We start from the raw sequence: 26802 nt of genomic DNA, 5'->3' as shown, positions 1-26802 counted from the left end.
TATTTTTTTTTATGTTTTTTTGTAAGTGAAAAAACTCATTTACAGTCATAATGCATGTGTCTCCTGGCCCCTGGTGGTGCTGCGTGAGTGCTGCTGTGTAAAGTGTGGGGTTGAAGTATGTTAGGTAGCAGGCTGTAAGAGACGGCAAATGGCAGGTTCAGGTTCATTTGTATTTGACTCACTTATTACTCTTGGTATGAGCTAACAAACTCTTCATAAACTGATGATGAAAAATTTAAAATCGACAAGGCTAGCTGAGCTAATTTAGTGTTAGCACCTGTTTGTTACCAACTAACTCACACAGTACTTGAGCACTGCAAGGGAAAAGCAAGACAAAATAAATAAAGATGAAAATATAATAATGTTTGGGGCTGTAGTTGTTTTCCAACTTAAAGGGTACAAGATAAATATGTTTCTTGAATTGGTAGCCGACAAAGGACTCATGCCAGTTACTCCAGATACCAAAAAGTGTGTTCAGTCAGGTACAGTGTAATAATGTAGGTACCATGTAATAGAAAAGCTCAGTAAAAAAACACGTATCACCGCACTGCTCATTGAGCTCCATTGGCTACCAGTTGATGCTCATATCATATTCAAAGCTCTTACAATCGCCTACAAGCTGATGACAGAACAGCTCCTTCCTACCTGCACTCGCTCCTGAAGGCTTACGCTACCTCCCGGCCGCTGCGCTCCTCCAATGAACGTCGCCTCGCTTTACCAAACATTCACACAAAGCAATCCAGACTGTTCTCATACAGAGTTCCCCAATGGTGGAACAAACTACCCTCCACTACCAGATCAGGAGAATCTCTCGCTATCTTTAATAAACTCCTGAAGACAGAGCTCTTCAAAGAGCACTTACTCTCCTAACACCTCTAACTAACTACCTTCTACTACCAGATCAGGAGAATCTCTCACTATCTTTAAGAAACTCCTGAAGACAGAGCTCTTCAAAGAGCACTTACTCTCCTAACACCTCTAACACACTAACTACTTCTAACCTCATTTCCTTCTTCCCCTCCTTCACTCCTCTATCCCTTTATTTCCCTTCAACCTCCTTTAAGCCCTATCTAAATATGTTTTTACCTTTAAACTTCTATAACTTTTGTACTTGACTATTGTAAGTCGCTTTGGACAAAAGCGTCTGCCATCTGTAATGTAATGTAATGTAATGATACGTCTCTTTCTTTAAATCTGTTTGTCTGCTCTCTGATGACATACTGTACGATGTGCTAAAAACCACATCAGCTTCAAATTTGTCAAAAAGTCACCACGCCATCACCAGCTCTGTCCTCACACTGTTAAAGAGTGTTACAGAAGAGTAAAAACACATTTAAACTCCCACAGGCGACTGCAGCAGTGTGTCTGCTGAAAGGAACATGAGTCTTTAGAGGGTAGAGACACTTACATCTGCGAACTTGTGATTCCTGAAATGAGACTTGTTGCACTTCAACAGCTGCACGGCCAAATTGCAGTCCTGCCGGTAGCGCTCCTGAAAGAGAAGAGGACATGCAGATTAGAGCAAGCACACAAATTAAAGAGTAGCATATTTTTCAGACTGTAAGGCAAAAAATATTTTCATATATAAAACACACCGGATTATAAGACACACTATCAATAAATGTTTATTTTCGGGTGTATTTTCTTACATAAGGCGCACTGAATTATAAGACGCATTAAGCGACACTAGTGAGGATGCCAACATCAAAATGAGCAATGTCGCCATGTTTCCCTTCTAATGGGAAAGCATGAAATGCGCCTAAGAAACAAAACTGTAATTCTACAAAAAAAAAAAAAAAAAAATGTCTTTTAAAGTTCTTTTAAACTACACAGGTTTCTCTCCTGAAAACTGTTTATTTGGGTGAGCAAAGTGTTTTCGTTTATTTACAGTAAGCTTAAAGTTCCAATATTTTGTCTAAGGATAAGTTTTCAGTAAAGTTTCTCCAGCACTAAGGCTGGATGCAGCAGCATTAGCATTAGCCGGTAAGCGCCGCGCTTACCTGTGAACAGCGAAAGAGCTAGTAATGCTAATGTTGCTTCACGCAGCCTTAGTGCTGGAAAAACTAAACTGAAAATTCACCCTTATAAAGCTGTACTTCAGCGGAGTGGTTTTACTGCTCCTTAATACCTGACTGGTAGAATTTATACATAAGGTGCACTGCCGATTTTTGTGAAAATTTTAATTACACCTATTGTCAGAAAAATCTTTATACCCATGTAACCTTTGTCTATTTTTAGACAAACACTGTTCTTTTTTAAAATAAAAGTTGCCTGACAGTTCGGATTTCTTGCGGTGCCAAAAATAATACACTGTAGCAGATGTTTCTTACACTGGTGTTTAATGTATAAGCAATCTTTGAATAAGTATTTGTTGTGCACCTATATACAAGTATAATGTTACACTGTCCAGCAATGCAGAATTTATGGCCACAGTTGTGTGTAAATATATTTGATTCTTTGGCGAGAACATCTGCTCTGGATAAATTCCCTTGTTGGTTTAAGGGAAGTCAAGAATCAGTGTATTTATGTTGTCAGTAAATTCAGAAAGTCTCTGTATAGCTTTATTTATAATATAAATCACTTTATTCCACCTGCTTGCTGAGTCTGTATATGCAGCAGGGCTGTGAGGAGCTAATTACAGATTGTGAAGGACCAGTTAGCTGTCTGTTCTCGTCGCTAAAGCGTAGCGTTTAATCTCCTCATGCAGATCAGCTCCCAGTCAGTCAGAGCTGACAGCTCAGAATGCTCCCGGTGGAGATTTCTCCTTCTAGGAATCCTCTTAAACAGGAAACCATGACATCTATGATGTTTTTCTCCCAGATTCTTTATCCCACACCTGAATCTGGATATTTAAAACTGAGGTTTTTGTCTTCATTTTGGCCTCTTGTCCACAGAAAAGCATATTTTTGAAAAAGCTCTCCAAGATGAAGAATTATATCTTTTTAAAAATGCTGACATTGTAAATCATGCATGTTTTCTGGCTGAATATTCTTACTCCCTATATAGTGAACTACATGAGACATATGTCAACAGTATTACCCTTAAAATGCCAGTGTGGCTGCAGACTTTCATTCTAACCAAGCAGAGGCACACCATACCTAACTAACCACTTCTTTAAGTGTTGAGACTAACTGATTAATTAGGTAGAATCATGGGCACTATTGGTTGTTTAGAACGAAAATCTGCAGCCACATCTGCCTTTCGGATAAGAATGGTGACCAACTGGCGACCATTGGTGACAAAAGGCATAAAAATACAATGTCTACATGCAGACGACACTAGATTTCAGATTTAATTTAAGTTGAATTACTGTTAAATAACATATACCACTCTGGAAAAAATTAGGAGACCTCTTCAGTTTCTTAAAGGTTTCTCTGAGTTTGCTATTTATAGGTATATGTTTGAGTAAAAGGAACATTGTTGTTTTATTCTATAAACTACAGACAACATTTATCCCAAATTCCAAATAAAAATATTTAGAGAATTTTTTAGCAGAAAATGAGAAATGGCTGAAATAACAAAAAAGATGCAGAGCTTTCAGTCCTCAAATTATGCAAAGAAAACAAGTTCATATTCATAAAGTGTTAAGAGTTCAGAAATCAATATTTGGTGGAATAACCCTGGTTTTTATTTACAGTTTTCATGCATCATGGCTTGTTCTCCTCCACCAGTCTTACACACTGCTTTTGGATAGCTTTATGTCACTCCTGGTGCAAAAAATTCAAGCAGTTCAGCTTGGTTTGATGGTTTGTGATCATCCATCTTCCTCTTGATTATATTCCAGAGGTTTTTAATTAGGTCAAATCAAAGAAACTCATCATTTTTAAGTGGTCTCTTATTTTTTTCAGAGCTGTATATAATGCTCGGTTTAAATTTAGAACCAATATATTTGTGACTTGTTTAGTAGACTACTTTGGCAGTAATGTGTAATTTGGAACTAATTCTCTGTGTTTTCTTTCTGTGTGGTTTGTTGATGTCTCTTTTTATGAGATACAATCAGCCCTAATCAGAAGCATTTTCATCTCTGTGTGGATGGAAATATTGTGCAAAAAAACGCAAATTGCTAGCATTGTAAGCCTGTTGGCAGCAAATGCTAAAAACTCTGGGTGAATGGAAATGGGCTAGTCGACAAAAGTTTGTACTTGTTATCATGAAAGAGTTTGAAGTACTTTAAGAATTCTCCATTTCTTCAATTCATTTCTTGCTGATTTATAGTACTGTGTACTGTGACAAGCCAAAAGTCATGGGACATCAGCCAGTATATTGAGCACAAAGTGTTATCTTAGGGATTAATTGGGGGTGGCCATACCTGTATACGCTGTGAGCTGTTGGCCGTTTCTCTATACGGAGTACAAAAGTTTGGAGTCCCGTACTTGACATGAACTGACTTGGTAAGTTTGGCATTCGAATGCAGACTTTTATTCTGTAATTGGAACTGCTGCTTAGTTGATGACATCACTCTCTCAAAGGGAGTGGAAAGTGTTGTATTTTAACAAATAAACCACATATCTAAAGTCTAATCCTATACATTCTCGCCTAAAATAACTTAAAACATTATTTTATCACACAGCAGTACTATTTTCAAAACGTATAAACGTATACAGGTAGGTACTTTCTCCTCAGCCGATACTACTGCGAGACGCATTTTGAAATATCAGACTGTAAAGTCCACAAAAGTCACTTTTCCTGCATTATTGATAATGTGGGAGGAGCAAGAACACATCCTGGTATTTGTAGTGTACTTGTGTAACTGTGAACTGCGTTTCCCGGATCCACAAGAACACAAATACAGATAAAAATGCAGATTGAGATCTTGTCGAGTAATCGAGTAAGGCCTTGTTCTTCAATCTAGATCCATACAGAGCCACACAGGTTCCGGGAATACGCCATAGAAGGCATTATTAGCATCTGCACTTAACAGTGTGACAGATGGTAATGATTGCTGATAGATGATTGGTGGCAATATGGCTAGAATTGTATATATAAACAGGTTAATTTCGCACACATTTAATGCAGGAGGCCCCACATCCATACTGGTGTAATCGATTTAAAGTTTTAACATATAGTACCAGTACTGCGAAGGCATAGATTTATGACCTCCATTAATAAAACTCTGAATTTCATCAGATACATTGATCATTTGAAAATTGGAAAGAATTTGATACTGAATTTTATCTGTAGCAGCCAGCACTTTATCAAGCTACAGCCAGTCAATCCAGACTGCAGTAATACACTGACTGATATATATATATATATATATATATATAAAAAGAAGTTGTATCCAAACTTAATCAAAAAGTACAGGCTGTCTAATGTGAAAGTGCTGTTTCCCCCTGCAGACCTCTATCAGGCAGGAATCAGCTGCTGAGCCGCAGACACATCTGACAATGCAGTTTTATGAAAGCTTAGCAGGGAACCTCTTAATGCAACTTTCAATTTTCAGCTCCAGTGGTTACCATTCTGAAGTTATACTACAGAGCTGACTCTGGCGCAGTGCCTGAAACACACACACACTGAGTACTGAGCTTGTCCATACATTCAGTTCCTCCAGCTTGTCAATGGTGTTCTTGGCATCCACCAGCTTGTTGGTGAGCTCCACGATCTCCTGATCCATGGTCTTCTTGTCTCGCTCCACTTTCCGAAGCTGCAGGAGAAACAGAATGAACACACACACATTAGCGTTTGCTCTCTAAGCACTTCTCTTCGGGCAGCAGACACTTAGCTAGTGGCTCGGCCGCTCTGCTTTAAGTAAGAGCAGACAGTCGTTTCCTGATCGATTCGCAATAAAGCTTCCAGTCTCTCATCTTCGCCTCTCTGCTGATGGTGTCAGCACAAAAGCAAAATGATTAAAGAAAAAAAAAGAAAAAACAACAACAACAAAAAAACTTAGCAGCCATTCATTCAGCTTGAGGGCAAGGAGCAGGAAGAAGCAGCAGACACTGACTTACATAAATAAATCGATTCCACGTCCGTCGCACACAGATAAAAAGCCCGGACCAAACATTCTGCTGAATCATCTGAGCAAGCAAGACTCTCAGCCTCACTCCGTCTCAATCTCTCCAGATCTGGACATTCAAAAATAACCCCCTGCTCCCAGATAACCTCTAATAGAATTCATTAGCACTGATGACAACGTCTGCAAAGAATGTGCTCTACAGGATGCAAGCTCAAAATGTGACAGAAAAATGAATAAATGTCAAGAGCAAGACCTGAAGGTGTAATGAAGTGTGACAATGAAGAGAACAGAAAAGGCTTAGCGTATGAAAAGAAAGGCCAATTCAGTAAATGGGCAGAAACAGGGCGAGTGCAATTAAAGCAATGGGGCTATAAATAATATAGACTATATGTTGGCAGTTCTCAAACTTGGGCCTGCAGGGGGACACAGAATCATTTCTGCTGAATCTGGATTAGAGCTTAGATCGGGCCCAAAAAATCCGACCCAACCCGAACCATAAACTCTCATTATGAGTCCGACCCGATCCGCCCCAAAAACGGGCTGTTTGAATGAGCGAAATATGATCAGAATTATTAACACTAACATAGAAGCATACAACTATTATTTAGTTAAAATGATTGTTAAGAACAGCTACACACAGTGCTGCAAGTCAAAAGCAGAGGAACTCACGTGCGCCCAGAGCTACGTGATTAATTTGTCATTTTTCATTATAGTTTTATTTTGTTTTTCTTTTTCTCCTACAGTTCAGTAAGTTTTAATTCGTTTTAAGAGTGGGCTTGCTAGTTTTTATTCGTTTTCACACATCTTATCAGAGAGATCAATCTAAGAAACAAACGAGAGAGAGAGAGAGAGAGAGAAAGAGAGAGAGAGATATTTGCGTGTTCTGGTGTATGAGCTACTCACAAGTAAAGGTTCTCACACACTGTATCTCCTGTTTCTCTTTCATCTGCCTCGCGCTCATATTCTAATCCCATACATAGTTCTGCAGTTTCTTAGTGTTTCTGACGTATTTTGCGGCTAGCGCGAGCGCTTTAAACGAGAACAAACGCCACAGACCACGAGGTGCCGCGCGCTGCCGCTGTTGTTCCGAATCCAACTCACAGCTGAACTCTGCTTTGCGAACAAAATCGGCACAACACCCCCCGCTGTACAACTCCGGGAGTGAAAACAGCGCTTCTAAATAAATTAAACACGAAAATGAGGGTATTCTATCAGTAATTTCAGTTAGTTTTAGTTACAGTACAGTTCCAGTTAGTTAATTTTTTTTCTTTTAATTAACGTTTTTATTAGATTCAGTTAACACAAATGTTTTTTCACTTTCAGTTTTCGTTATTTCGTTCGTTTTCGTTAACAATAATAATTGGTTACTTAGCAACATTGTGATTATCACACCAGAGCTTTATATACAATAAAAATAGAAAAAAAAAAGATGCCTACATCTCAGACTATGTACTGAAGCCCGACCCGACCCGGCTCGAGGAATGTGGTGGGAAATCTCGACCCAACCCGATTTCGGGTCAGGCCTCGGGTCAGGTCGGGTTTGGGCATACAATCTAAGCTCTAATCTGGATCTCTACAATCATGTTTAGTAAACATCTCTAGTGTAATTAATTAGTGGATGATTAGTGTATTTGTGATGGGAGGGTTAGGTGTTTCGTGTTTTATATCAAGTGTAGCTGATTAGATCATAAATGGCCGAAGCAGATTAGATGTTCGGTGTCAGATCTTTATGGTTGGTTTAAATGTTGCTGATTGGATTGTAAACAGCCACAGCAACTTAGAGCAGAGTATAGTGAAAGGGAATGGGCCCTATTTTTATTATCTTCCTTCATAATGTTACTTATTAAAATATAATGTGCCTATAGAGCCTATAGTTATGGTTAGAGATGGATACATACAATACTATTTTTTTAAGTATGTGTTTTTTTTTTTGTACTTGTCGATAACAGTATCTACTTAGAACTAAGCAATTAGGATCATTATTGTCTGTTAGTGTAGCAACGTGCATTAGACACACAGTATCGGATGTTAGTATTGTGATATTGAGTCATTTAATTATGGCTAACTAGATACTAGTGCTGGACAAAATTACTTTTAGAGTTCTCCTCTATGTTGCTTCCATATTGAGGACTACAGTATGTTTTTAAGGGAACATTAATTACCATGTAATATTAAAATTAAAACTAACAAACATCATTACTCCAATCAGTGATTGTGAATGTAAGTTTTGGTTCATTTTTGATTAACTGCCCAGCCTTGCGTTTACATTTACCTCCTATCACCATATACATCACACAATCAATAGAAGACTGTACTATAAAGCTGAAAAACAAATGACTCTAAATTTTATGGATTATTTGGGGTGTAGAGGTCATAATTTCATGACCTATGAAACCTTGCAGAATCCCCCAGGAGTCATATAGCAGTAGCTAACATAGCCTCCTCTGAATTCTAGCAGCAACAATCAATGCAACTGTGAGCTTCAGAGCACTCTAGCATGTTTAATCACTTGTTCACAATTCTTATTGAGATGAGAGATAATAATGATGGGTACCCTTTGCCAAATGACAGCTTGTTGTGGTTTAGCCATAGATTGCATTTTTTTTCTTAGCAGAAACTCACATTCTGAGAAATGCTCTAATAATCTTGTACGCACAGGTTGTTTAAGGTCTATCCAGAAATCTGCAAAAGTGTTATGCTCAGGGCCACTGGAAAAGCCTCGTCCATTTTGAGGTGTTTTAGATTGCCAATTGCTTTACTGACTGTGGTAATATTACAAAACTCAGACTGATCAGAATTCAAGCTGCTTGTCTGGATATACCTGGATTTTGTGATGAGGTTGCAGGTAAGGTTTTCTTGTTATGACTCCTCCATGTTTTTGATTTTTTTATGCAAGTAATGCTGAACCAAAGGCTGAAACAGTGCAGCTCTACTCTTGACTCAGCTAAACCTTCCCGCAGGTCTTTGGCAGTAATATCAGGTATATCGACTGATTCTGTTAGAGATTTCTTGGTTTTTTCAGACCTCTTCTTGACCTCCACAGTTCCCCTGAGCTGCCATTCTATAACACTCTCAAACTGTAGAAGCTGCTGGATAATTTTCAGATCTTTAGACAGTTGCATAGAGGTACTAATGTTTTAAGAGTATAAAGAGAATTTCGAAAATCTAGGAAATTTGATTTAACATTCATTTCCTAATTACAACTGGTGATGCCACAGGCCTCTCACATATCCTCTTCACAATGTCTACACTGATCATTTTAAATGTTTATTTTGTTTTTGGTTTATAAGACAACATATCTGTGGATTTGCCAAAAACTAAATCTTTTCTATTTTTTATATATATAAAAAAAGACTAATTTTGTCAAGGACTGCCAAACATTTGTATACAGGTCAGGAGTGGTGAACAATATATTGTTTTAGCATTGCTGAAACATATTCCAACATACAGCTTTGGACAAAATAAGAGACCAATTAAAAATTATGCATTTCTTTGTTTTTACCAAATTGAAATCCTCTGGAATATAATTAAGAGGAAGATGGATCATCACAAGCCATCAAACCAAGCTGAACTGCTTGAATTTTTGCACCAGGAGTAAAGGCATAAAGTTATCCAAAAGCAGTGTGTAAGACTGGTGGAGGAGAACATACCAAGAAATGCATGAAAACTGTGATGAAAAACCAGGGTTTTTCCACCAAATATTGATTTCTGAACTCTTAAAACATTATAAACATGAACTAGTTTTCTTTGAAATATTTGAGGTCTGAAAGCTCTGCATCTTTTTTGTTATTTCAGCCATTGCTCATTTTCTTCAAATAAATGCTCCAAATGACAATAGTTTTATTTGGAATTTGGGAGAAATGTTGTCCAAAATTTCTCATTTTATTCAAACGTAAACCTATAAAGCAAATGATCCTTTGCAAATTGTTCCTAAGTACACAAGATAAACCAGCTCTGTCTATAGCAAACATTTCTACTTTAAATATAAATGCAATAATTCCAGTATTTTCACAGCATATTTCAATATTCCCTAAATAAGAGTTGGAAAGTCAGCACATTAACATTGTTTATGACTGTACACAGTCAGTGTCAATTACGGACCCACTGCAAGCTCTTATTGGGAACACTGAGAGACACTGGATTTAATTGAATTGAGTGCAGCATCACGAAAGTGAAGAGCTAAGCAGGTTTATGCTGCCCAAAATGGAACTGAAATGGGTGTGTAATCAGATGGCTGCACATTGCACGCTTTAAAAAAAAAAGTGAAATCAAATAAACAGCAGAACATTAGTTTGTTTTTCACCAGAGCAGCAGTATACCGCTTGGCAGAAAACACCAGGCCATAAACAAACGTTTAGATAATTAGCTTTTGTTTGTGTGCGCTGGGGAATTCATCACCTGGATTCGAAAATAATCATATAAAAATTAACATCTAAAACAAAATAAACAAATCTAAAAATCTTGTCCCATGACACTGTATTATCTAACTGTAACAATAGAGCATCAATAAGCAGCAGGTTATAAATGTAAATAGCTGATGGTAATCACAGCAGCCAGGTAATAGATCATTGATGGAAAATGCTCCTTTCCCACCAAGCTCCTTAACCAGCAGCCCAAGAAGTTAGAACTTTATTTCCCTTCAAATAAACTTTATTCTCGTAATATTATGACTGCATAAAGTCATATTATGACTTTATTCTCAAAGTCAACTGTTCTTATTTTTTTAAGTGTCCCTAAAACGCCATCGTAAGACCTAGACTGGGTCATTCTAAAATATTGATTTGCTTCTAGTATAACCTGCTTCAACATATAGTGTTTTAAAGACTTACTTGTGTGCTTAGAGTTTCTGTTTGATGCATGATCTATATAAGTGTTAGCTTCATTTAGCTTATTTAATTTACGTATATATAATTAAATATTTTACTAAAGACAAAACATACTGGATATAAATAAGATACAGTACACACCAGATACTGAACACAAAGGTTAGCCTGCTTTTCCCACTTAAAAGAGCTGTAATATTGGATTGTTTTCCTCAAAAAATCTAATGACCAAGTCTAATATTTGGTTTCATTTGTTGGATTTGGTTCTCCTCATCTGTTTTTAGAACTTTTATTTAGAATTTTAATAAAGTTATAGGTCAAATTTATACAGAAATATAGAAAAACCTACAAGGTTAAAAAATTTCAAAAGCACCACTGTACCACCTTTGCTAAGATATTTGAATTCATTAATATTAATCTGCTGTTTATGAATAAAATAAGTTTATATTAGCCATATCACTCCTGCACACAATGTACAGCTGTTATTATGAAAATAAAATAACTGTTTGGAAGTAATTTTTTTCCCAGAAATATCACGGCTTACAAAATGCCAATTTCACACCCACATGCAACTTCGAATTGTCCTATAAGAGAAAAGTGTCCCGTAACTTAAACTGAAATGTGATGTGTGTTTGGAAGGAATGCTTTTTTTTATACACTGCTGTATAAAATCCAACTCAATTTCCTCTTGGCTTCTTGGAGAGCAGAGACAGAGCGAGACTGACTGCAGCAGTTTCTCCTGAGCCAGTCAATAAAAGAGCATTTAGCTTTACAGCTCGTGTTTGACTGAAGTGGACAAGGTGGAACAATAAAACAAAGAGCACAGGAACAGCAGCTGTTCATTCAGAGTCCACTTTAAACTGATAATAAGAAAAGACATTACAGCAGGCAGCACATATCCAACACAACTAAATGACCCAGCACCCAGCAGATGATACAGGGGGAACAGAGAGGAACAGAAAGGAACAGTAGATAACAGGGAGAAAACAGCTGGTTATGTCTAAACTACTCAAAGTTGAAGTCCAGTGGTTGAAATAAGAGAAAATAAGAGAGGAAAAAAAATAAACAAAAATCTACACACTCATTGTAAAAGAACAGTTGCAGCCAGAAAGAATCAAGAGATAGGAGTCATACCAGACTGTGCCCTGTGTTTTTGGGAGGTGGACAGTAATAATATTATAGTACGAGTTACAGAGTTTAACTGAGAGCTTTAATAGAAGAATTAAAAGCTAGTGTAGCTTCATATTCTAACCTTGGAAGAAGGAAACCGTACCATCAGCTGTGTGTGAGAGAGAGAGAGAGAGAACAAGCGAGCCGGTGAGAAAGAGAGAGTGAGTGGGTGAGAGATAGAGGGCAAGCAAGCCTGAGAGAGAGAGAGAGAGAGAGAAAGAGAGAGAGACTGAGAAGCTGAGAGAGGGTGAGTGTGTAAAAGTGGGAGATCAAGCCGTTGAGAGAGAGAGAGAGCTAGCAGGTGAGAGAGAGAAGGAGCAAGCAGGTGAATGAGAGAGTGAGAGAGACACAGAGAGAGACAGAGATATAGCATGGTGGGAGAGAAACAGTAAGAGAGAGAAGGAGACAGAGTGAGAGAGACACAGAGAGAGACAGAGATATAGCATGGTGGGAGAGAAACAGTAAGAGAGAGAAGGAGACAGAGAGAGAGAGAGAGAAAGAGCAGGTAAGACAGAAAGAGAGAGAGAGCAAGCAGGTGAGAAAGAGAGACAGAGAGAGAGCAGTTAAGAGAGAGAAATGAGTGAGCAGGTGAGAGAGAGAGAGAGAGAGAGAGAAGGAGCAGGTGTGAGAGAGTGGGTGAGAGCAGGAGAGAGAGAAAGAGCAAGCAGTTTAGAGAGAGAAATTAGTGAGCAGGTGTGAGAGAGAGAGAGACAGAGAGCGCAGGTAGGAGAGAGAGTGGGTAAGAGCAGGAGAGAGAGAGGGAATGAGAAAACAGGTGATAAAAAGAGACAGAGAGAGAGAAAGAGTGCAGGTAAAAGAGAGTGGGTGAGAGAGAGAGAATGAGCGAGAGAGAGAGAGAGAGAAAGAGCAGGTAAGACAGAAAGAGAGAGAGAGCAAGCAGGTGAGAAAGAGAGACAGAGAGAGAGCAGTTTAGAGAGAGAAATTAGTGAGCAGGTGTGAGAGAGAGAGAGACAGAGAGCGCAGGTAGGAGAGAGAGTGGGTAAGAGCAGGAGAGAGAGGGAATGAGAAAACAGGTGATAAAAAGAGACAGAGAGAGAGAAAGAGTGCAGGTAAAAGAGAGTGGGTGAGAGAGAGAGAGAATGAGCGAGCGAGAGAGAGAGAGAGAGAGAGAGAGAAAGAGAAGGAGAGAGAGAGCGCTGTTTCGACAGTTTGGAGGAAAATGAAAGTGTAGATGAAAGTAATAAATGTCTCTATGTTAGATGAAACAAGCAAACTAGCAGATAAAAATGTGTGAAATTTTGTACCCTTTTTATATTTTTTCTAAACATTCCAGGACGCTATTCTAACAGGACAATGCGTGTCCACATACTGCTGCGGTTTCATAAGCGTGCCTTGAAGATACAAATACTTTGCTATGGTCAGATGCATCACTGACATAGCTCATTATAAAACACTCCAACCTTATCACAAAATCTGCAGTAAGATCTGTGTGAGAATATTCAAGCTTAATTGAGTGGATTGTTGTAGAACACCATTAGAAACCTCTACAGATTTATTCCCATATTAATTTACATTTTTAGAATTTTTTGTTCCTGGTAACTTTTATCTTCCTTTCAAATAGCACTGCAATTCAATAATTCCTTCTGGACGCAACTTTTTTTTAATTATTTGTGTGATCGCTGCCTTCAAATGTCCTTGACTGGCTAAATAGAAGACCACTGTTCTATGGCATTGATTAAAGAACCTATAGTAGCATTTTAATCTAAAAACATGATAGAAATTACAATATCAGTCTACTATGCAATAACACCACTGTATTATATGTAATTTATCAGCTGGTAAGTGTGTTTTTCAACCACTGATTCTACACACTTAAACTCTACTGCTCAGTAGAGCTACAGGGTCTGGTATCTACAACAGAACAAAACCAAAAAAAATGATCACATGCAGAGTGTGGAGGATGAAGAGGGTGAAAGCAAAGGAAGATGAAGAGTGACAGCTACACTAATGCACTCTACAGAACATGGAGAGAGAAGAGAAAAAGCCATCACGCAACTGCATAGACCCAAGTTTGACTGACGGCAGCCTGATGACGATGAAGAAGATGAAGATGAGGAGGACAACGACGATGGTTGTTGAGATGGTGATGAGATACCCAAGTCACAAGGCAGCATGAGTGAGGAAAAAAGAAGTGAGAGAAAAGACAGAGAGAGACAGACAGAAAAAGCAATGAAAGAGGAGAAAAAAATGATGTACATGAGTTATTTGAGTAAAGCAATTTCCCCCACTGGTTTAGGTCTAAGCCCTGCCTGCCAAAGAGTGTCCTGAGATTACCTGCAAAGGTAAAACTGGGACAGCTGTGCTGTTCTGCCAATGCCGTGCCTAATCTCCCAACATCGCATTACCTGTAACACCACCTGCACCACATGTGACTGGAAAAGCTTTCAACAGGAGACAGTAAGAAGAGATCTAATCAGATAAAAATGGAATTCTGCTGCAAAATCGTGAAAAGAACATGCAACAAATCCTCTGGCGTTAAGCCAGTACAGAAGAAAATAACTATTTATTACATACAAACCCAGTAGAGTGCATAATCTTAATCCAGGCAGAAACATTTCCAAATTTCCAAAGCCCAGTGTTTACAAGTAACATCCAACGCTTAGTTCATCTAATCAGACTTTCTTTAAAGTAAATCAGGCGATTCATCAATTCACAGCACACAACTATCAATGCATCACAGAGCAGACTCTGACAGGTACAGATAAGCACGGCACACATGGGATCTGACAAAATTTGTCATACAGTTTTACTGCTGCTGTAGTCTTTTACACTTTTGTTAGGTGATGGAGGAACTGTACAAATCTTTATACAGTGTCTGGAGTTTACAGAAAAGTCCTCAACCAAACCTGTGTTTCTCTAAACAAGACATTGACTACTGAATAGTACTGCATTAATATTTTTGTAAACATCTAATCTTTAAAGGAATAATTAGTTATAAATGCAAGCAAGCAAGTCCATAAAATGGCAACAGGAGTCTAATTTCCAAACACTGGATAAAGTTTACTTAACTCCCCAGACACAAAGCTCACGCAGGTTGCCAGACTGACGCACAGTGGCTAGCGACAATAAATATTAGTCTATAGCTAATCAGTTAATATATATATGATTGCAATGTCCAAACTGCCCGTCTCTACTACGCTAGTAATAGTGGTATAGCAACCTTATTGAACCTCAGTGATTACCTGTTTAGCAGAAAAATAGCCAGGTTGACCGTTTCCATGGCTGCAGCACACTGTTTGCGTGCTGTTGTCTATACCTGGCAACCTGGTGCGTGGAAACGGGACTGGGGGAATGGTGGTGGGCGGATTTGGATCACAACCCACACAGATTATACTGAGGTACCACACAGTTCAAATAAGAAAATACTGACTTTACATTTGCTGGCAGTAGCTGTCGGTGCTTTAACTCCTCATTTTTCTTTAATAACTGATGATTCATCCTGATCATATTTTGAGTCACCACAGAAAATATAATTCTTAATGGTCCTTTTAATAATGTTTAACATTTTAGAGCTGAGATATAATTTGCTAATAATCATTTTTCATGCCTTTTTAATAGCACATGTCAACTGCATGTGGCGCAAATTGTTCGCCGTCCACTTACTTTGCCAGTACCTTTGCAATTTGTCTATTGTGTTCTTATACTGAACTTCACTGAGCGATGGTCTCTCTCAGTGTGTATTGGTTTAATTGAGTTAAAAGCCTTTACAACCTTTACTCTTCCATCCCCAAGAGAGTAGCAGGGTTTACTCATTTTACTGCAGCTTTTGCTAATGAGATACGGTAAAAACTGACTGGCTGACAACGCATTTTAATAGGAATGTGCAGAAAAATCTAAAAGCAACGCCCATGAGGTCCGGAACCTTTCCACAGTGCTTACTTTACGTTTTTAAAGTGGGTTCTGTTTTGTTTTGCATTGGAATTCCAGCTACATATGGTTTGAGTAAATAATGCAAAAGACTACAGCAGCAGCAAAACTGTACTTTGGCTAATCCAATATGTGTTTATCTGTATCTATTGAAGTCTGCTCTGTGATGCACTTATAGATGTGTGCTCTGCATTCTCTTACTCCATGACAGATGTCACTGTCTGTTCACAGACATGTTCTCACCTCTGACAGAGAGCAGGAGAAAACAGAAGTGCGACTAGCAAACATTTAAACTGTACTCAGCTTTAAATATGGGAATTAAATGCTGTAAATTAGCTCCACCATGATTTATTTTGTCTTCTAACTAATAAAATAATTGGACAGTGGTAATTTGTGCAGTGGACATATATTATTGGACGTATCTACACGCTGTAGTAAATTTAAAACATAGCAAAAAAAAAACTGATAGTTTTTAAGAGTGCAACACATTCAGTAACTTTTTGGGGGGAAAGCCAAAAATCTACGATGATTTTCATTAAAACTTTTCTTCCTATAGCCCTTGTTTTTTTTTATACCACAGTTTATACCCTAGCGCAGTGTTCCATATCTTCTGTGCCTCGTTCCTGAAATGGAAATGGCATGGTGCCTGCCTGGATATTAAAAGACGCCCATCACAACTCCTCACTAGAGGAGGTGATTCTGCAGTCTGCCTTAGAGAGATGGGCATGTAAAATCTTGTGATCTGAGAGTCACTTCAATACATTTCACCCCAAAGATGGTTGATTGTATTAGCATTTGAATAGCACTGAAAGGATGAGGGATGTGCAATTATGTAGGCTTTAAACCTCCTGTCCTTTACCCATCAGAAACACTGCGCAGCTCTTCGCATTAAATTCTGATAAATACCAGCACGTCTGATAAATATTTTGGGGGCCGTACGCTGGCTTCACAGCGCGCTTAACAAATATTTCAATAGCCCTGAGCTGCTTATTAAATCACAACCTGAACGTCATCATAACCAGAGCCGCTCGTGCTGACTCAGACCTATCCAACACTACCATTAATGGGATGTAAAACCATTCCAGCTAAAGCCGTAATCAATCACCTGTTCTGGCGTTAGGTAACGGAAACTGCTGCTCAGCACAATACGATCTAGAGGCGTCTTTTGAAGAACATCAGAGGCGTTAAACACACTGCCTTGTTTGACGTGACTGATTATTTTCTCCCATTCTGTGCTTTATGTTTTATTCCAGCTCAGGAAATCAGACTCGTCAGTCTTCAAAGCTCTGATGAGACAGACTGGACTTTATCCAATTAGAGGAAGCTGACAGATCTGTCAGAGTTATCCGCTCGGACAAGCAGACCACAGACATGCGTGGTTAAGCATGACACTTGACATTTGATTATAGAGGGAGGAGGGAGGAAAGAGAAAGTGAAATCAATTGTTTTCTGAAAGAGGAAGCAGGACATCTGCTTCTGCTTACTGTGACTGGACTTGAAAGTGAAAAATGAGGTGGCCACTGGGTGTCACATGCAATTTAAGGGGTGCTAAGTCTAAAATCAGACACATGGAGTGAATTAGAATGAATCTGAATCAGAATAATGCTGCTGAAAGTATGAAAGATGTATAAGAACTGGATAAAATAGTGAAACATTATGTATGATCTATTATGATGGCCATAGCTTGACTTTCTCCTAATTCAAAAAGTTACTTTTGAGGAGTGCGTATCTACTTTTTAAAATTTAAAGCAATATCAGAGTGCTCCGAGTGGTTCAGCTGTCTAAAGTGCAGTCACTTTGATCAGGAGATAGCTGGTTCGAATCCCACTCATCTAGCTTGCCATCAGCTGCCGGAGCCCTAAGAGAGCACAATTGGCTTTGCTCTCTCTGGGTCGGTAGATGGTGCTCTCTCCACTCATCACTTCGAAAGGGTGATGTCTATTAGCACAAGGCGTCTGTGAGCTGAGTTGCTGCACTTTCCTCTGAGCGCACTGTGATGCTACTCGGCAATGCTGTATCAGCAGCAGTTCAAAAAGAGGCGGTGGCTTCACATGACTTCACATGTATCAGAGGAGGAATGTGCTAGTCTTCACCCTCCTGATGTTGGGGAACCACTAGTGATATGAAGAGTCCTAATGCATGGGTTGGGTATTTGGCCTTGTAAATTGGGGAGAAAATGGGATTAAAAACAAAATTAAAGGAATATCCTGGCCAAGTACAGGTATATAGGTCGTATTTTAAATGTGTTTTAGCTGTTTATAACAACGTAAAGCTAGCTGAAAAACAAGCTGTGTTCCTCATAGTTCCATATAAAATTTTGATGGGAGCTTAACCTCAGTTTATGAACAATGTGACCCATTGTAACGTGACTCCTACATAGACAGACACTACCATTTATTATTTAAAAAAAAAAAAAAAAAACATATCTGGCTCCTGTCTGCATTTACACACCTACATCCTGTGCTCCACGTACATACATATACATCAATAGTGAAATGGCAATGCAGGGGCAGAAGCTTCCACACAGCCTGGAGATTTCTACAGCCATTACTGCTTTCCCACCGCCTTCAACTGGAGGCAATTACCCCCATCCATCCACCCATCCATCTGAATATATATATAGTTGCAAGCTTAAGACCTACTAGCTGCACAGCTGAGCTGAGCTCATGCTACACAAGATTATACAGTAATAAAGCAGCAGGTTGTCTAGGGGACAATGTAAAGGGCACCATATGATGTAGTGTTAAGTATAGGGATTAAACCTTCATCACTCTCAGACCCTAATCTGATCTCAGTGGCATTAAGTGAGACAAAGGCCCGACTCATTAGAAACTCATTGGATATGGATTCATTAGGAGGAAGAACACAAACAAAGGAAATGAAAGACATCAGTCATGAAAATGAATCGCTAAGAGTGGGTTAAAGAGTGTGTAAATAGATACATAACTTAATAAATAAATAAATAAATAAACAGCGTAAAGGTTACCAAGGCATGTAGCTTCTCTTCCAGGTCTTGATTAGCTCTCTGAGAGGCTGTGTAGCTGTTCTGCAGTCTGTGGGGGAAACACACAAACACACACAAATATATAATGAATAATGCTTACAATATGCAGCACAGAGCTCATGCACCTTATTGCATCTGTTTAGGTGCTGTGGTAGATAAATAATAGGTAATAAAGAGGTTCAGTTGCACAGAACGCTCCAACAGATCTTCTCCTTCATCATTTTACACTTCAACTTCCAGTAGTCCTGGCATTCTTAGCTTTGCAAAGAAAAGCCTATCTAATAAGGCCTTATTAATGGAGCCCTGTACGAAGCTGCTATTATGCCGTTCATAAAGGCAGATGCCACCTCAAAGAAGACAAAAATGACACACAAGTCTTTCCCCTTCTCTCCCTGAGGAACAAACAGACAGCCCTCTCACAGCACATAATTAACTACAGATGGTGCCGGTCTCCACTACCAGCATTAGCATCAACCTCGCATTTGAGGAAAATGATGAATTTGATTGTATATCAAAGGGATTTAATTAGGGTACCCTTATATCGTTTGTTTCATGTGGGACTAAAATGCATCTGTGGGGGGTACATTTAGTTTTAATTTTTTTTATTTAAATGCTATTGAAATATAAAATATTTAACTAGCTTCTTGTTGGTGAAGTTAAAGTACATGTTATGTCATAGCACGTGATAGGCCAATAACACTTTAACACAAATAAAAAACACTTTAAATATTTTTTTGTGTGTGTTTTACCAAAATGCTTGACTTGTACCCATAGTGCATGGTGCTACAGATGCTGCTGGACTCCAGTATTAGCATCAGCATCAATCTTGCTTTGGTAGAAAATGCTGTGTTTTATATCAGAGGGATTCCATTAGGATACGCAATTGAAGGGGACACTTTTATTGTTTGTACCATGGATTGTTAAAATGCATCTGTGGGGTACATTCACTTGTAAAACTGCTTGTGGTGCAGCATGAGACAAGTTAATCGAAGTAAGACCAGCATCAGTAGCCACATGTACTTTGTGCTTTGCCACATGAACTGTGCTTTCCTCACCCAAATTGTACCTCACTCCTAATCATAGACAAGCTGTTTTTTGTGAAATACTATAGGTCTCTGAGTTTTACATTAAATTTACATTACATTACATTTGGCAGACGCATTTGTCCAAAGCGACTTACAATAGTGAAGTACAAAAGTAATAGAAGATAAAAACATCATTAGATAGGGCCTAAAGGAGGTTAAAGGGAAATAATGGGATAGAGGAGTGAAGGCGGGTAAGTTAGTTTGTTAGAGGTGTTAAGAGAGTAAGTGCTCTTTGAAGAGCTCTGTCTTCAGGAGTTTATTAAAGATAGCGAGAGATTCTCCTGATCTGGTAGTAGAAGGTAGTTTGTTCCACCATTGGGGAACTCTGTATGAGAACAGTCTGGATTGCTTTGTGTGAATGTTTGTTTGGTAAAACTAGACGACGTTCATTGGAGGAGCGCAGCGGCCGGGAGGTAGCGTAAGCCTTCAGGAGAGAGTGCAGGTAGGAAGGAGCTGTTCTGTCATCACCTTGTAGGCGATCGTAAGAGCTTTGAATTTGATGCAAGCATCGACTGGTAGCCAATGGAGCTCAATGCTGAATTCTGGATCTTTTGGAGTGGTTTTACTACACAGGCCGGGAGGCCAGTCAGTAGGGCATTGCAGTAGTCGAGGTGTGAGATGACGACTGCTTGTACCAGGATTTAGGTGGCCTGTTGTGTCAGAAATGGTTGAATGGTGCGTGAAGGAGAGCTGGTCGTCAACCATAACACCCAGGTTCCTAGCAACCTTTGTCGTATTTGTATATGTATGCTGCATATGAAATGTTCCTCAATCTCCATTGTCTGCAGTAGCTAGTAAAAGAAAATATTCAGAAATATGAGTTGATCAGGAAAAGCATTGTGTTTGTCAACTAGTGAATTCATGGCCTCGCCCACCTTGGCTCGCTATCACCCACAGGCAGACACGTCTCATCAGATAGGAGCTAACAGCGCTAGGAACAGCATGGCAGCTCGTTCCTGTGTTTTTTGCGCAAATAAAACATCAGTGTTTTATGCTTTGCCCAGTAATTCAGAGCTAAGGAACAAATTGGTTAGAATTAGTCTATGAAACACCACCAGTGAAGTACAATTGAGATAGGTAGGTGTATTTGTAGAAAAGTTCTGTTATTGGAAAAAAAATATTATAAATTATAAAAAAAGCTTGGTGTGAAACAAACTTTCACATTTTCAAATGGACTTTTATACCAACTAAATTACTAAAAATACGTCAGAACCATAATTATGAAATCAGCTTGAATTACTCTGCTTCAGCAGCAGCTGACTAACTGACCTTTTGTTCTTGTGACACTGTGGAGTGTTTTTTCAGGTTGAGAATAATACTTTTAGATGGTCATTCTAAGTGCTTTAATTCAAAATAAATTAGTAATGCATGATAATTTTACAAGAAAAATCTGGATTTTCATTGAAAAAGAATAAAAGTAAAAAAAATGAATAACCATCTCTACAATAAAACCATTAACCCGTCACCAAAGTTGTTTTTTTTAACAGGTCTAGAAAAGAGATGAAGGCAGGGGCAGTAAAAGATTGAAGAGAGGGAGGCATGCAGGATATAATCCATTATTTCTCGTCTCTCTTGGGTTCTCACAGCCACCTTAAATTATTTTCACAGGCAGAAGAGCTGTAAATTTAATTTCCCAGCATGCATTACGCAGAGACACACAGGACAGACATCCAGTGTTCTCCCACTGCTTTCCCACAGATAATTGGAGCACATCAGTATAAGCACAGGGCATAAGAGAGGAATGTTGAGGTTCAGGGAAAAGCAGTCGGGAATGCTGGAGTGAATTCCTGTTACAATGACAGTCTATCATCATCGACTGGATACCTCATTTCTAAAGTATTCATTTCGAATCTGAATGAACGCCTCTACATTCCAGTGTAATCAGAAGCTTTCTGATAGTATCTGCTTTATACACCATACAGTGATCAGCCATAACATTAAAAACAACCTGGCTAATGTGTAGATCCTCTCCATGCAAAGAAAACAGATCTGACTTTAGTCTTTAGAAGATGTCTGAAGCTGTTGGGAGTTATTTGGTTCCAAGATGTTAGCAGCAGATTCTATAAAGTTCTGTAAGCGGCAATATTGGTCGATGGTTTGTGTCAAAGTAATGATGCCTTGATCCCACAGTGCATCCTGGTACTTTCTCTTCCCCAGGTAAGTGAGGAACATACACTCTGCTGTCCATATGATGTTAATTTAGATTTTGTTTAGCAGACCAGGCCACATTTTTCTTGGGATGCATCAAATTTTCATTTTCTTTTTCATTTAAATGAGAAGCATTTCTTTTGAAGAAATGAAAACAACATTGCACCTGTCAAACATGGTGGTGGTAGTATTATGGTTTGCTGTATCTGGGCCAGGCGGCTTGTAATCATTGATAAAACAAAGAATTCTCTATTATACCTGCATATTCTTTTTTTTTATATACAATTTTATTTCAAAATTTTTCCCCCATTTTCTCCCAATTACACAGCCAATTGCCCAACCCACTCATTAGAACTCTCCCTATCACTAGTGATGCCCCAACACACCAGGAGGGTGAAGACTAGCACATGCCTCCTCCGATACATGTGAAGTCAGCCACCGCTTCCAAGAATGCTGAGTAGCATCACAGCGTGCACGGAGGAAAATGCATCGACTTGGTTCCGATACATCAGCTCACAGACGCCTTGTGCTGAGCGACATCACCCTTTGGAGTGATGTGAGGAAAGACTGCCATCTACCCACCCACCTGCAAATTCTGAAAGAATTCTGAGGACATCTGTCTGAGTTGAATCTCAAAAGAACATTGGTCATACATCAAGAGCTGTCAATGAGATGTTTATTTAGTGATTAAATTTAGTGATTTAATTTAGTATACCAGACGTTTTCACAGAAACCAAAATTAAACAAAATTATTTTTAAACCTGTTTTTTTCCACATGTTTTTTATTAGTTTTTTCACCATTGCTGTATTTGGAAAGAGTGCCATCCTGGTGATTTGATCGCATTATCAAAAACGTATTCACTTTCTTTTCACTTACATGCTTTCTTTGACACTTTTGGTCCAAAGAATTGGTAGCCAAATATTTGCCAAATATTACATTTTCTTGCTTCAAACAGCAACCTTAGTTTTAAAGGTCACCTTCCGTCGTTTTTTCTTTCATTTTAAAATGTCTAGTTGTGGTCTCTAGTATGAATGAATGACATGTGAGCCGTTTTTGTAAAAAAAAAAGTGCTCAGGTGTCTCTGTATAGCTCTTTTTTAATGGACTGTTTTAGGGGTGTGTCCAAAATGACCGGATTCCAGCTTTGCTCATGAATATTCATACATGCAAACAGAATGCAAATATCTCTCCTCTGATTGGCTAGGAGCACTGCGACGCCCCTCCACCGCTCTGCCGCTCACTGCCTCCCACCTCCTAACTGATGAGCGGTGATGTTGCGTCGCTTCAGCTCCGCCTCTGGGAGTTTCTCGAGCCAAGGTGGGCTGGTCTGTGAGTTTCTGCCTACGTAGGCAGAAAGATAATTCAAAATTCACCCGATTTTCGGAGGGGGGGAGGGGGGATTTCTTTGCTTAGCTCCTGCAGACAATGGGGGCTGCAAAACAGTTTAATGTGCAGGTGTACACATTCAACTCGGAGAGACCTACTGTATTCCACAAAAAACAAGAAAAATCGGATTTTCGCGGAAGGTGACCTTTAAGTACTGACTATTAACTTGCAAATCTAACCTCTTGATAGGTGATAATGGTACAAAGTACTTAATATTATACACATAACCTGTCAGTTGTTTAGTTTTTATGAATGATAAATGTACTAATGATTGTTATCTACATTCACTGCTTTAAACACTGCTAAGAGAGATCATGCCTATAGCTGAATAGACTGATTCAGCATGTTATGGTGTACTCGTGTGTCTGAGTCATATATATTCTGATGCTTCCCAGTGAAGAGAATGAGTAGGCATGTGATTGTGCTTACGTGAAAACATGTAATGCTGGCAGGAGCCTCGGGCATTCAGCACTATTGATCAATTGACCACACAATATTACACACAGCAACTCAACCAACATAACCTTGCCCTGGTTTTCACATACAACAGCCACACAACACTGCATCAAAAATGTGTTTGCCCCTTCATGATTTCTTATGTTTTGCATGTTTGTCACTTAAGTGTTTCAGATCATCAAACTAATAAATATTAGTCAAACACAACACAAGTAAACACAAAATGCAGTTTTTAAATAAAGATTTTTATAATTATTAATAAAGGGAAAAGGTCTAAATCTACATGGCCTTGTGTAAAAAAGCTAAAGCATAACTTAACTGTTTTTTCACACCTGAGTTCAACTTTTCTGGCCACACCCAGGCCTGATTACTGCCACACATGTTCTCAATCAATAAATAACTAAAATGTGACCTGCCTGACAAAAGCAAAGTAGACCAAAATATACTAAAAACCTAGATATCATGCAAATATCCAATGAAATGAGAAAGAAAGTAATTGAGATCTATCAGTCTGGAAAAGGTTATGAAGCTAATTCTAAAGTTTTGGGGCTCCAGTAAACCACAGTGAGAGCCATTATCCACAAATGGCGAAAACCTGGAACAGTGGTGAACTTTCCCAGGAGTGACCGGCCAACGGAAATTATTCCAAGACTCATCCAGGAAGCCACAAAAGACCCCACAACAAAATCCGAAAAAACTGCAAGCTTCATTTGCCTCAGTTAATGTCAGCAGTTATAACTCCACTAGCCTCAGACAATGTCAGCAGTCATACCTCCACTATAAGATAGAGACTGGGCAAAAATGGCCTACATGGCAGAGTGCCAAGATGAAAACTACTGCTGAGCAAAAAAAAAAAAAAAACATTAAGACTCGTCTTAATTTTGCCAGACTTTTGGGAAAATACTCTGTGGACTGACTAGACAAAAGGTGTGTGTCCTATTACATCTGGTGTAAAAGTACTACTGCATTAAATAAAAATACATTATTCCTTCAGTAAAACATGGTGGTGGTAGTGTGATGGTCTGGGGCTGTTTTGCTGCAAGGTGGTGGCAAAAGTGATTTATTGCAGTTGTTGCAGCAAAGGATGGCCCAACCAGGTAATAAGTTTAGGGGGCAAACACTTTTTCACACAGGGCCACGTAGGTTTGGTTTTTGTTTCTTTTAATAATAAAAATCTTAATTTAAAAACTGCATTTTGTGTAATGTGTAATGTTGTCTTTGACTAATATTTATATTATTTAAATGCTTTGAAACGTCATGTGACAAAAAAAGAAGAAATCATGAAGGGGCAAAGACTTTTTCACACCACTGTATACTGGTGCATGAACATTTGTAAACCCTTTTAGAATTTTCTCTCTCTATATATAGAACACTGAACAACAATGATGTGCATGGCATGGTCACAAAAAAAGAAAAAAAAAAACAAAAAAAAAAAACAGCTCCCCACCTGCCACTTGCTAAAGCTCACACAGACAAGCCAGATGGCCACTGGAACAATGTTTTGTGGATTGATTAGACCAAAATGGAGCTTTTGGGTTTAGATAAGAATCATAATCCTACCTGTGAAACATGGTGGTAGAAAAAATCATGATTTTAGCCTGATTTGCTGCATCAGGGACAGAGTGGCTGGTGAAAATATTAGCACATCTGTCCATGGGTTAAATTTTAGGAACACTTGGATCATGCAGCAAGACAATGACCCTAAGCACGCAAGTTGTTCTACCAATGATCATGAATTCCACCATTATCGTTCTACCAATGATCATGATCTACCAAGGTTTAGGCCTTTTTCCAACAAAAATATTGTAAGAGGTGCTAAAGCAGTAACTCATGGGAGGAAAAACTCCAACATAAAAGAGATGATTCTGTTTTGTATGAAGGAATGGGAGCAGTATCAATTCAGAAACAGAAAACAAATGTTTACATAATTTTGCCACTCAAAAATATGTAATATTGGATTATTTTTCTTAATTAATAATTGTCTCATTTTTTTTGTCTCAAATTAGATTAAATTCTCTCAGAAAAAAAGGTAACACTTTACTTGGATGGTCCATTTTATGGCCTTGTTGATGCTCAACTGATATTCAACTAACACTGAATTGAATGTCCATTAAATTTAACTATGTTGAATGTAAATGATTCAAAATAGAACCTAATCCTAATCTTAACCCTAACCTTAACCCTTAATCAACCCTAAAATCTAACCCTACACCTAACCCTAACCTTAACCCTTAATCAACCCTAAAATCTAACCCTACACTAACCCTAACCTTAACCCTTAATGAACCCTAAAATCTAACCCTACACCTAACCCTAACCTTAACCCTTAATGAACCCTAAAATCTAACCCTAACCTTAACCCTTAATCAACCCTAAAATCTAACCCTACACCTAACCCTAACCTTAACCCTTAATCAACCCTAAAATCTAACCCTACACCTAACCCTAACCTTAACCCTTAATCAACCCTAAAATCTAACCTACACCTAACCCTAACCTTAACCCTTAATCAACCCTAAAATCTAACCCTACACCTAACCCTAACCTTAACCCTTAATCAACCCTAAAATCTAACCCTACACTAACCCTAACCTTAACCATTAATCAACCTTGAAATCTAACCCTAACCTTAACCCTTAATCAACCCTAAAATCTAACCCTACACCTAACCCTAACCTTAACCCTTAATCAACCCTAAAATCAAACCCTACACCTAACCCTAACCTTAACCCTTAATCAACCTTAAAATCTAACCCTACACCTAACCCTAACCTTAACCCTTAATCAACCTTGAAATCTAACCCTACACCTAACCCTAACCTTAACCCTTAATCAACCCTAAAATCTAACCCTACACCTAACCCTAACCTTAACCCTTAATCAACC

At 38.6% G+C, this 26802-nt stretch overlaps 1 protein-coding gene across 2 annotated transcripts in view; it reads right to left on the bottom strand.

Annotated features, from left to right (window-relative positions):
• tjap1 (tight junction associated protein 1 (peripheral)) overlaps positions 1 to 26802 on the bottom strand; it is a 95276-nt gene that overhangs the window by 18683 nt on the left and 49791 nt on the right. Inside the window, exons 5-8 of one of the 2 annotated variants that reach the window (XM_049481202.1) lie at positions 18824 to 18890; positions 13967 to 13996; positions 5537 to 5644; positions 1409 to 1492 (exon numbers count right to left, since the gene is read on the bottom strand). In XM_049481202.1, coding sequence (XP_049337159.1) covers positions 1409 to 1492; positions 5537 to 5644; positions 13967 to 13996; positions 18824 to 18890 — 289 coding nt within the window. The remainder of the gene's footprint in view (positions 1 to 1408; positions 1493 to 5536; positions 5645 to 13966; positions 13997 to 18823; positions 18891 to 26802) is intronic. The other variant, XM_049481203.1, reaches the window with a different exon arrangement.

The sequence above is a fragment of the Astyanax mexicanus genome, chromosome 7 (genome assembly GCF_023375975.1).
Source record: "Astyanax mexicanus isolate ESR-SI-001 chromosome 7, AstMex3_surface, whole genome shotgun sequence".
NCBI classification, from domain to species: Eukaryota; Metazoa; Chordata; class Actinopteri; order Characiformes; family Acestrorhamphidae; genus Astyanax; species Astyanax mexicanus.
The sequence above is the reverse complement of the archived record's forward strand: the minus strand, read 5'-3'. Positions and strand labels throughout refer to the sequence as shown.